The following is a 12,479-nucleotide window of genomic DNA, read 5'->3' as shown; positions in this document are numbered from 1 at the left end:
GCAAAATTTTAGCCAAATCGGCTAGAAGCTGTACAAGTCAAGACCCAAAATCGGTTTATATGACAGCTATATGAAAACATGGACCGAATTGGCCCATTTACAATCCATTTACGAAGGTCATCCTAGCGCTGAGGTTAGCATGTCCGCCTAGGACGCTGAACGCCTGGTTTCGAATCTTAGCGAGACCATCAGAAAAAATTTTCGACGGTGGTTTTCCCCTCCTAATGGTGGCAACATTTGTGAGGTACTATGCTATGTAAAATTTTTCTTCAAAGAGGTGTCGCACTGCGGCACGCCGTTCCGACTCGGCTATAAAAAGGAGGCCCCTATCATTGAGCTTAAAACTTAAATCGGACTGCACTCGTTGGCCCTGTTCCTTAGTGGAATGTCCATGGGCAAAATTTGCAATTTTACAATCCTCTTTACTCCTCCATCCTGTCCTCCACCATAGGATGGTATAAAAATGTGAAAAAATTATTTTTAAAGTGCTTTAACCATTTCAAATTTCAAAGAGTTATCTCTATCCGTTCTCCAATGGCATATTTATACCCTACACCACTACTGTGGTACAGGGTATTATAGCTTAGTGAATTAGTTTGTAACACCCAAAAGGAAGATCGACTCAGAATCACTTTCTGATTCGATTTAGCTATGTCCGTCTGTCAGTCCGTATGTTCGTCTGTTTGCCTGTCTGTCCATGTTAATTTGTGTACAAACTACAGGTCGCAATTTTTATCCGATTGTTGGTGTTTTTCCGCCTAAAGACAAAGTCTATTCAAATTGGTAAAAATCGGTTCAGATTTGGATAAAGCTCCCATATAAAGGGTGATTTTTTTGAGGTTAGGATTTTCATGCATTAGTATTTGACAGATCACGTGGGATTTCAGACATGGTGTCAAAGAGAAAGATGCTCAGTATGCTTTGACATTTCATCATGAATAGACTTACTAACGAGCAACGCTTGCAAATCATTGAATTTTATTACCAAAATCAGTGTTCGGTTCGAAATGTGTTCATTCACCGTAACGTTGCGTCCAACAGCATCTTTGAAAAAATACGGTCCAATGATTCCACCAGCGTACAAACCACACCAAACAGTGCATTTTTCGGGATGCATGGGCAGTTCTTGAACGGCTTCTGGTTGCTCTTCACTCCAAATGCGGCAATTTTGCTTATTTACGTAGCCATTCAACCAGAAATGAGCCTCATCGCTGAACGGTGAATGAACACATTTCGAACCGAACACTGATTTTGGTAATAAAATTCAATGATTTGCAAGCGTTGCTCGTTAGTAAGTCTATTCATGATGAAATGTCAAAGCATACTGAGCATCTTTCTCTTTGACACCATGTCTGAAATCCCACGTGATCTGTCAAATACTAATGCATGAAAATCCTAACCTCAAAAAAATCACCCTTTATATATATTCGTCCGATTTGCAGTAATACTGCAATAAAATTGTCGTTTGTTACCCGATTCTCTCGAAATTTGGCTGGAAGGATTTTCCAATGACTCTCGACCTTACTGATTATTTTCATGGATATCGGTTCAGATTTAGATATAGCTCTCATATATATATATATCATCCGATTTTTACTTCTAGAGTCACAGCAAGTGCATTTATTGATCCATCTTGCCAAAAAAATTTTGCAAAACGCTTTCCTCGACAACGTTTACAGTATCTGCGAAGTTTGCTGAAATCGGTTCAGATTTTGGTATTGCTGTCATATATATGTTTGTCCGATTTAGAGAAATATTGCAAGAAAGTGCTCATTTTTTAACCGATTCTCTCGAAATTTGGCTGGAAGGATTTTCTAATGACTTTCGACATTACTGATGATTTTCATGGATATCGGTTCAGATTTAGATATAGCTCTCATATATATATATCATCCGATTTTCACTTCTAGAGTCACAGCAAGCGCATTTATTGATCCATCTTGCCATAAAAATTTTGCAGCACGCTTTCCTCGACGACTTTTACAGTATCTGAGAAGTTTGCTGAAATCGGTTCAGATTTTGGTATAGCTGCCATATATATGTTTGTCCGATTTTGAGAAATATTGCAAGAAAGTGCTCATTTTTTAACCGGTTCTCTCGAAATTTTGCCGGAAGGATTTTCTTATGACTCTCGATATCTGGTGAATTTCATCGAAATCGGCCCAAATTTAGATATAGCTGTCATATATGTATTGGGTTGCCCAAAAAGTAATTGCGGATTTTTTAAAATAAAGCAAATTCATTTTTAATAAAACTTAGAATGAACTTTAATCAAATATACTTTTTTTACACTTTTTTTCTAAAGCAAGCTAAAAGTAACAGCTGATAACTGACAGAAGAAAGAATGCAATTACAGAGTCACAAGCTGTGAAACGATTTGTCAACGCCGACTATATGAAAAATCCGCAATTACAATACTTTTTGGGCAAACCAATATATAGAGCCACTGCAAGCGCATTGTTTGACCAATCTTGCCGAAATTTTGCACAACGCTTTCCTCAACGACTACCACATTATCTGAGAAGTTTGCTCGAAATAGGTTCAGAATTAGATATAGCTCACATATATATGATCGCCAGATTTTGGGTTATTTGCCATAATGTTGTCATTTTTCAACCGTAGTTATTTCAGTTTGAACATATTTGTTCGCCGAGGTCCATCAATATTGGTTTAGAATTGGCTTTAGCTCCCACATTGTATTTATAGCGTAGGTGTAGGGTATTATACAGTCGGCACCGCCCGACTTTTGTCCTTCCTTACTGGTTTTTAATAGATTTTTTCGATTTCCTCACACTGTGGATGGTCTTTTTCTCAAACTTGTGGCCACAATTCGAAGAACGTGTTTTATAAGGCCAATAGCTCCTTCGTTCTCCAGCTTTAGGCCAACGTGTTCTGTCTGCCATTCATCTACAGAATGCCATCTCTCCACCGACTCCTCTCTACGTACAATATTCAGTAGTTCGACAAATGGCACACATGAGAGACCGGGGGCAAGATTCCTTGCATTGGACAAACCCTTTCAGAAATATTCGTCCGCCTTCTCTTTTCTAGGATTGCCATCATGTCCTGCAACCCAAATCAGTGATATGTCATGAGTCGGGGATTCATCATTTAGGGATTCCAAGCATTACGCCAAGCACTCTGCCCCCAATCCAAGGCCTTGAACGCAACAATACAAATGCAGTAAGCCCCTTACTGGGGGTTTTTCAGGCTATAGTAATGGCACTGATTTCTACTATGGTCTCCAACATTCAGTTCAATTATGGTCCGAATCGGACCATAACTTGCTATGGTTATGCATAGCAAGTTGTATCCATTATGCTTTGTTTGCCTATAAAGAAATACCAGGCAGGGAACTTGACAATGTGATCCATGCTGGAGGGTATATAAGTATCGGCCCGGCCTAACTTGCAGGTTTTTTTTTTTTTTGGTTTTGTTTGGCCTCTTCTGAATAAAATCGGTCCAAAATTAGATATAGCATCCACATGTATCATTGTGTGGACTTTCTCTAATTCCCACTTCAAGTTAAGGGTATTATAAAGTCGGCTCTGACCGACTTTTGCCTTCCCTTACTGGTATAACTTACTTCTCTCTTAGCATTGGATCCAGACCCACTGTCGGTTCATCCAATATCAATAGCTCAGGATCGTGTATCATGGCACAGGCAAATGAGACACGTCTTGCTTGACCACCACTGCATTTTTTGACCAATTGATTGGCTTGGGGCAATTGTAGCAAATCACGTAAAATTTTGAATTTGTCACGTATTTTATCATCTTTCATGCCATAAATGCGTCCAAAATAGTAGATAATTTCTTTGACAGTCATTTCCTCTACCAAGGCAATTTCCTATGCAAAAAAAGGAAAAGGAAACAACATTAAGACAGCCAAGTGATATACTTTAAAAGTATAAACACTTACCTGGGGCATATAACCTATTCTAGAGCCAGGTACGCCACTGCCTGGCAAACCGGGTTTCATGCCCAAGACGCGAACATCACCGCTATTAAATTGCCTTTGGCCCACAATACATGACAACAGAGTGGTTTTCCCACAACCTGAGGCTCCCAGTAGACCATAGCTGAAAAGAGAAAGAGTAGAAGTTTTTGAATTTTTTTTGGAGTATTAATTTTAAGTCCATTCACGTTTTTTCTTGAGGCTGCTGAAATGTTTTGAAGTAAATAATTGTTAAGTTTTAGCAAAAGATTTTTTTGTTTACTTTCTGGTCTCAACATGTTTTTTTGTTTTTATTTTTTTTTCTGTAGAGATAATTTTTAAAATTCTACTCACATGGATCCACGCTCCACGTTCATATTCAAATAGTTGAGTATGATTTTGGGCTTTGATTTGCTGCCATAATATTTATAGCCATTTCGAACTTCCACTGCATCGCCCATGGTGGTCTAGGGTGAAATCGTCTGTGCTGGAATAGTACAACCAAAGTCTCCAGTTGTTGTTTGTGAATGTGGCCCAACTAAGCCTCCCCCTCTGCGCTTGTCGCACACCCCTTATCCGTTTCTTTTGAAATCCTTTTGCACAAACTTATTCCGTTTCAAAATTTCTTGAGTAAGACCTGAAGTCCTCTTTACCCACTAGTATGCCTTAAATTGAGTTTAGATGTTTGGCTTCTTGTACATTGGATTTTTGTTGATTTTTTATTTTTAGCTGCGAAAACGTCCGTCCGTCTGCCTGCCGTTTTCTTTTGTTAGCTTCAATCTAGATTTTGGGTCTTCAACTGCCAGATGTTTGAAACTGCTCTTCTATATCTGACTAATTGTAGTTGTTGTCTCTCCTTAAGCTTCACACTCCTCGCTTCGGTGTTGATGTTTTTAAGCACCTGATGTTATTCGCGAGAAGCTATATAATTTTTTTTTTTGCGAAATAAATTAAAGCAAAGTAAAGAAATGAGTTATGGGGAAAATTGTTTAAAATTCATAAACAGATAGAAAAAACACACACTTCAAAGACAATTTGAGGCATTCTTAAATGTGCGCTGGTAGCATGTGATTGCTTATTGTTATCATTGTTAAACACACTCGTGAAAGGAAAAGCAATTCTTTATGTCGAATGGCTAATTTATGCCATGTTTTGCAAAGGTTTTTGTTTTGTGCGAACACCAAACAGTGGAATGAGAAAGCATAACAAAATGTTAAAAAACTTATTAAAAAAAAACAACCAAAAATGTTGGAAAATTACAAATTATTTTTCCAAATTTCTTAAAGAAAAAACTTAAAAACTTTGATAAAAGTCACCCGACGGCAAGGAAAAAATGCATTGTAAAAAAAAAAACAATATATTTAAAAAAAAAAAATAAATAAATAAATAAAAATTATATAACATTGCCTTCAAAATTTTTTTCCATATTTCTTAAAGAAAAACTTTGATAAAAGTCACCCGACGGCAAGGAAAAGATGCATTGTGAAAAAAATAATACATTTAAAAAAAAATAAATAAATAAATAAAAATTATATAACATTCCCTTCAAAAATTAAATTAAATAAAAGTTTTATCAAAAATAAAATTTTGAAAAAAAATCAAAATAAAAAATTTTTTTTTTGACAAAATTGTCACAAAAAGAAACTCTTATAAATAACAAGTAAAGGCCTGCTAAGTTCGGCCGGGCCGAATTTTATATACCCTCCACCATGGATCGCATTTGTCGAGTTCTTTTCCCGGCATCTCTTCTTAGTCAAAAAAGGATATAAGAAAAGATTTGCTCTGCTATTAGAGCGATATCAAGATATGGTCCGGTTTGGACCACAATAAAATTATATGTTGGAGCCCTGTGTAAAATGTCAGCCAATTCGAATAAGATTTGCGCCCCTTGGGGGCTCAAGAAGTAAAATAGAGAGATCGATTTATATGGGAGCTGTATCGGGCTATAGACCGATTCACATCATAATAAAGAAGTTGTTGATGGTCATGAGAGGATCCGTCGTACAAAATTTCAGGCAAATCGGATAATAATTGCAACCTCTAGAGGATCAAGAAGTCAAGATCCCAGATCGGTTTATATGGCAGCTATATCGGGTTATGAACCGATTTGAACCTTATTTAATACTGTCGTTGAAAGTAAGAATAAAATACGTCATGCAAAATTTCAGCCAAATCTTCCTATCCGATTTGGCGCCCTCTAGAAGCTCAAGAAGTCAAGTCCCCAGATCTGTTTATATGGCAGCTATATCAGGCTATGAATCTATTTGAATCATACTTGACACAGTTGTTGGAAGTCGTAACAAAATACTGCAAAAATTCATTCCAATCGGTTAAGAATTGCGCACTCTAGAGGCCTAAGAAGTCAAGTCCCCAGATCTGTTTATATGACAGCTATATCAGGCTATGAACCGATTTGAACCGTACTTGGCACAGTTGTTGGATATCATAAAAAAACACGTCGTGCAAAATTTCATTCCTATCGGACAAGAATTGCGCACTCTAGAGGCTCAAGAAGTCAAGACCCAAGATCGGTTTATATGGCAGCTATATCAAAACATAGACCGATATGGCCCATTTACAATACCAACCGACCTACACTAATAAGAAATATTTGTGCAAAATTTCAAGCGGCTAGCTTTACTCCTTCGGAAGTTAGCGTGCTGTCGACAGACAGACGGACGGACGGACAAACGGACGGACGGACGGACACACGGACGGATATGGCTAGATCGACGACGATCAAGAATATATATACTTTTTGGGGTTTCAGACGAATATTTCGATTAGTTACAAACAGAATGATTAGTTATACCCCCCATCCTATGGTGGAGGGTATAAAAATAAATTTGTGTTTGTTTGTATGTTTGTGTGTCCCTTATAGACTCAGGAACGGCTGAACCGATTTTCTTGACATTTTCACAGATGGTGCATTTTTTGATATCTGAAGGGGGAGCGGACCCTTCCCCTTAACCTAATTTTCAGAAACGCCAGATCTTGGAGATGGATGGTGTGATTTAAGCGAAATTTTGTGTGCTCTCATATAGTACCCTAAAAATAAAAATTTGGTATCCAAATTTCGGGTGGTGTACTTAAGGGGGCCGTCCCACCCTAAAACCTAGCAAACATATATTTACACCTATCACGACAATATGGGACTCAAATGAAAGGTATTTAGGATTAGAAAACGTATCTTACATCCAATTGTCGGACCAAGTGCTAGGGGGACCACCTCAACCCCCAAAACACCCCTAAATCGGACATATTTACCGACCATGGCAATATGGGACTCAAAAGATAGGTATTTGCGAGTAGAATACAAATCTGATATCCAAATGTGGGACCACGTTTCTGGGGGTCCACCCCTTCCCAAAACACCCCCCAAACAGGACTTATTTACTGACCATGGAAATATGGGGCTTAAATAAAAGGTATTTGAGTGTAGAATTTAAATCTGATATCCAAATATGGAGGTCAGTGTTTGGGGGGCGGCCTCTCCCCAAAAACCTCCCCCAAAGGGGACACATTTACGACCATAGCAATATGTGGCTCAAATGAAAGGTCTTTGGGAGCAAAGTACGAATCTGATATCAATATTCTGGAAAAGTGTCTATGGGGCCACCCCACCCCCACAACACCACCCAAATAGGAAGAAGTTGCTGACTATTGCAATATGAGGCTCAAATAAGAGGGTTTTTAGAACACGAATCCGATATATATTTTCAAGGCCAACTCACTGAGTGGCCGCCCATGCCCCAAAACACCCCCCAAGCCGGTCATATTTGCCGACTATGGAAATATAGGGCTCAAATTAAAGGTATTTGGGAGAAGACCACGTATCTGATATCAACATTAGGAACTAACCGTATAGGGGACGTCCCACCACCATGACAACCCCCAAATAGAACGTATTTGCTCACTAAATACTTATAGTTTTTAGGGACAATACCCCAAACCGGACATATTTGCTGACTTTTGCAATAAGCAGTTTCAATGAGATTAGAAAACGAATTTGATATCCAATTTTGAGGCCAATGGCAATATGGGGTTTAAATAAATCATATATGAGAATGGAGCAAGTTGCTTACATATTTTCTGGGCTTAGTGTTTGGGGGACCACCCCAATCCCCAAAATACCCCTAAATCGGGCATATTTACCGACCATGCCAATTTGGAGCTAAAATGAAAGGTATTGGGGGGTAGAGCAAGAATTGATACCCACTTTCGGGACCAATTTTCTGGGGGTCTACCCCTTTCCCAAAATACCCCACAAACAGCAATTTTTTACTGACCATCACAATATGGGGCTCAAAGAAAGGTATTTGGGAGTAGAATACGAATTTGGAATCCAAATGTAGGACCTTGCATTCAGGACATCACCTCTTCCCCAGAACACCCCCCAAAGGGTAAAAAATGTTCGACCATGCCAATATATGGCTCAAATGAAAGGTACTTGAGATTAGAAATCGAATTTGATAACTTATTTTGGGGCCATGTGTTTGGGGGACGCCTCATCGTGTAAACTTCCCTAAACCAATGGCAAAATGGGGTTTAAATAAATGGTATTTGAAAGAAGAGCACGTTGCTGATATTTTTTCAGGGCCAAGTGTCTGGGACCACCTCACCCTCCGAAAACACCCCTAGATCAGATATCATGAGAAAATCGGTCTGAAATAAAGTATTTTAAGAATACTTATATTGTTAAACTGTTAGTCAAGCGATGTACTATTTTCGTAGCATGGTATTTCACTAAAAGCTCTTTAATGGTCGAAAATAAATATTCCAAGGAAACTTTTGTTCCATATAAAGTAAAAGAAGGCGCAGCGCAGCGGGCCTGGGTCTGCTAGTGTTACATAATTATACCCTATACCACTACTGTGGTACTGGTTATTACAGGTTAGCACAGGTTGGGTTGAAAAGAGGGTGCAGATATTAAACCGCCCCATGCCACCATATACATACACCTTAGCCAGTTATCGGCTTGATGTGCGCTCTAAAAACTATAAAGTAACCTCTTAAAAGAAAAATTTAAGTTAGGAATTCCGTGCTACTTACAAAATCGTTAATTGTTTTCAATACCACTCCCCTAAGTTGGTTCATGTCTGGAATTGTGTCTCCACCTAAGTGCCGGTATCTGTTAGACGCGAAAGCCGGACAATGACAAAGGAAATGCTCCAACGTCTCATCATTTTCCCCGCATGCCAACACTTGACGCACCGATTTAAGTGAGCTCGTAGTCCTATGCGTCCCGTTATGACACCAATATCTATACCGACCTTCTTCTTGCTTCCTTTCGGTAATACGCTCGTCTTCTCACGATGTGGATCCCCCCATAGGATTTTCGCCGTCATACCGACCTTTTCACTGTTCCACAATGTTGCATGCACATTCGTCACCCACTCCCTTAACTCGGACTGCGTCGACTCGAAAGGCTTCGGGTTAACCAAGTTTATTGACGGCAGTGCTCTGGCCTTCACCGCCAAATCGTCTGCCCTTTCATTTCCCCTTACTCCCTTATGGCCCGGCACCCAAACGATGCAGATTTTGCCATCCTCAGAGAAGGCGTTAATCTACTTCTTACACTGCAAGACTGTTCGTGACCTTACCGTCCTGGTTGTTATTGCCCTTATGGCAATTTTACTGTCGGTAAAGATGCTCACAATCGACGTCCTGGCGTTAGCACCACACCACTTAAGGCATTCTGTGATCGCCCGGATCTCCACCAGCGGGATCGTATTATGGTCAGGCAGTCTAAAACAGATCTCAGTCCCTGGATTCTCAATGTAGACCCCCAGGCCCACTCTGTCCTCTAGCTTTGATGCATCCGCGTAACATGATCTTCCAGGAAACCTCTTCCCTTCCTTCCAGGTTTCCTATCGTCGCCTCGATTATACCGCGATGGTATGAGCTGCTCCCATCCTCAATCCATTCTCCCATATTGCCCATCATCGGGCTTAGAGTTGGAAATCGATATTTCGAAGTTTTACAAACGAATGACAAAATTTATATTCCCCTGATCTTCGATGGCAAACATTTTGGAATTTCCAACTTTCTTTTTTTCTTCCACTGTCTTCAGCATAAGTCACAAGGCAATGCTATTTGATATTCTCAATTGTGAGTTTTCTTGAAGAATATGTATTTTATAGAAATGTCATTAACTCGTATATGGCTAAACGGTAGACGACATGTCATTAGAATTCCTACCTCATAGGCAACTTTTTGCGCTTTTGTTGTTGATGCAAAAAGCTGACGATTTTATATGCGAGTAACACATAATTTCCACACTTCTCCAATTCTCGTTTTATTCAACTGAACGTTTTTTTGGAGGGGGAAATGGCGTGTCAATGTTTTGATACAAGGCACAGTGGAGAAAAATAAAAACAGAAATGCAAGGTACTGTAGGAAATTTAGAAAAAAAAAACTATAGAAATTATTGACAAAAGTTTGTTTTTAGACAAAATTGATTGAAAATTTAGGAAATTTAGGAAATTTAGTTGAAGTTTTATTTCTGTGCAAAGTATATTGTTAAACATTATTTTATAAGAAAAAAATATAATTTTACAAAAAAAAAAATTATTTTTTCTTTTTTTTATATCTTTTTTTATATATCTGTCGGTAAGAAATTTTGTCAAAATTTTATTTCGGTACAAAATTTTGCCAAATTTTTTTTCGCGAATTTTGGTGTCTTATTAGCAGTCTTACGATGACTTATCAAACTGAAAAGCGATGACTTATCCTCCAAGTCGACCGTTTTATAAACAAAATTTTTTACAAAGAGTTTGTAACATTGGCGCCCGAGCAGAGACACGCAGTCTTTAGCTATTTTGGTCTGCCAACGTTGCCAAAGTTTTTTGTGCATTCGGCAAACCCCATTGACATTTTAAATACGTCTTCGTACCCTCTCCATTCAGTACAAAACCCATAACTAGGGCTGATGAACACAAGGAAAAAAAAACAAAAGTGATACTAGTGAACAACTTAACCATGATTAGAATTTTATTCATAAAAAAATTCTAAAAATTTTATTGTAAAGAAAATTTTCAAAAATTTTATTGTATAGAAAATTTTCTGAAAATTTTATTGTATAGAAAATTTTCAAAAACTTTATTTTATAGAAAATTTTATTTTATAGAAAATTTTCTGAAAATTTTATTTTATAGAAAATTTTCTGAAAATTTTATTTTATAGAAAATTTTCTGAAAATTTTATTTTATAGAACATTTTGTCAAAATTTTATTTCGGTACGAAATTTTGTCAGTGGTATTTGCGAATTGTGACCTCTTTGTTCTCTTACGTTTTCAAAAAAATAACTGAAAAGCGATTACTTTTCGAACTCCTCCACTTTAAATGACTCAACCCTTTTATAAACAAAAGATGTTGACAAAGAAGTTGTAGCATTGGCGCCCGAGCAGAGACACGCAGCCCTTAGCTATTTTGGTTGGCCAACGTTATAAAAGTTTTTTGTGCATGCGGCGAATTCCATTGACGTTTAAAAGAAGTCTCTGTACTCTCTCCATTCTGTAGAAAAGCCATATCTAGGGGTGAAGGACACAAGGAAAAAAAACATGGCGGCACGCACTGATCACGTCCTTAACCAGGATTAGAATTTTATTCCTAAATATTTTGTAAAAATTTTATTTTATACAAAATTTTTCTCAAAGTTTTATTTTATAGAAAATTTTCTCAAATTTTATTTCGGTACGAAATTTTGTCAGTTTTTTTTTTGCGAACTATGACGTCTTTGTTCTCTTACGTTTTCAAAAAAATATCTGAAAAGCGATTACTTTTCGAACTCCTCCACTTTAAATGAGTCAAACCTTTTATAAACAAAAGATGTTGACAAAAAAATTGTAGCATTGGCGCCCGAGCAGGGACACGCAGCCATTAGCTATTTTGGTCTGCCAACGTTGTCAAAGTTTTCTGTGCATGCGCAAAATCCGCTGACGTTTTGAAGAAACTCTCCGTACTCTGTCCATTCTGTACAAAAGCCATAATTAGGGCTGATTAACACAAGGACAAAAAAAAACACACTGACACTGAAGAGAAACTAAACCATGCTTAGAATTTTATTCATAAAAAATTTTTCCAAATTTTATTGTATAAAAAATTTTATTTTATAGAAAATTTTGAAAATTTTTATATTATAGAAAATTTTCTCAAAATTTTATTTCGGTACGAAATTTTGTCAGATTTTTTTTGGCCTTTGTTCTCTTACGTTTTCAAAAAAATAACTGAAAAGCGATTACTTTTCGAACTCCTTCACTTTAAATAATTCAACCCTTTTATTAACAAAAGATGTTGACAAAGAAGTTGCAGCACTGGCGCCCGAGCAGGGACAGGCAGTCATAAGCTAGTTTGGTCTGCAGCGTTGTCAAAGATTTCTGTGCATGCGGCGAATTCCATTGACGTTTAAAAGAAATCTCTGTACTCTCTCCATTCTGTTATGGCTTTTCATAACTAGGACTGATGCACAAAAGGACAAAAAAAAATTGTAGCACTGATGGTAGCCTTAACCACGATTAGAATTTTATTTCTAAAAATTTTTC

At 37.7% G+C, this 12,479-nt stretch overlaps 2 protein-coding genes across 2 annotated transcripts in view; one reads left to right on the top strand and one right to left on the bottom strand.

Annotated features, from left to right (window-relative positions):
* LOC106085838 (neuroguidin) overlaps positions 1-12,479 on the top strand; it is a 290,224-nt gene that overhangs the window by 79,776 nt on the left and 197,969 nt on the right. The window lies entirely within an intron of this gene.
* Positions 1-12,479, bottom strand: part of LOC106085837 (ABC transporter G family member 20) — a 56,391-nt gene that overhangs the window by 9,987 nt on the left and 33,925 nt on the right. The window contains exons 2-4 of the mRNA XM_013250271.2: positions 4,291-4,857; positions 3,922-4,081; positions 3,587-3,849 (exon numbers count right to left, since the gene is read on the bottom strand). Coding sequence (XP_013105725.2) covers positions 3,587-3,849; positions 3,922-4,081; positions 4,291-4,397 — 530 coding nt within the window. The 5' untranslated portion in view covers positions 4,398-4,857. The remainder of the gene's footprint in view (positions 1-3,586; positions 3,850-3,921; positions 4,082-4,290; positions 4,858-12,479) is intronic.

The sequence above is a fragment of the Stomoxys calcitrans genome, chromosome 3 (assembly GCF_963082655.1).
Source record: "Stomoxys calcitrans chromosome 3, idStoCalc2.1, whole genome shotgun sequence".
In the NCBI taxonomy this organism is placed as follows: domain Eukaryota; kingdom Metazoa; phylum Arthropoda; class Insecta; order Diptera; family Muscidae; genus Stomoxys; species Stomoxys calcitrans.
This window is presented reverse-complemented; position numbering and strand designations above follow the sequence as displayed.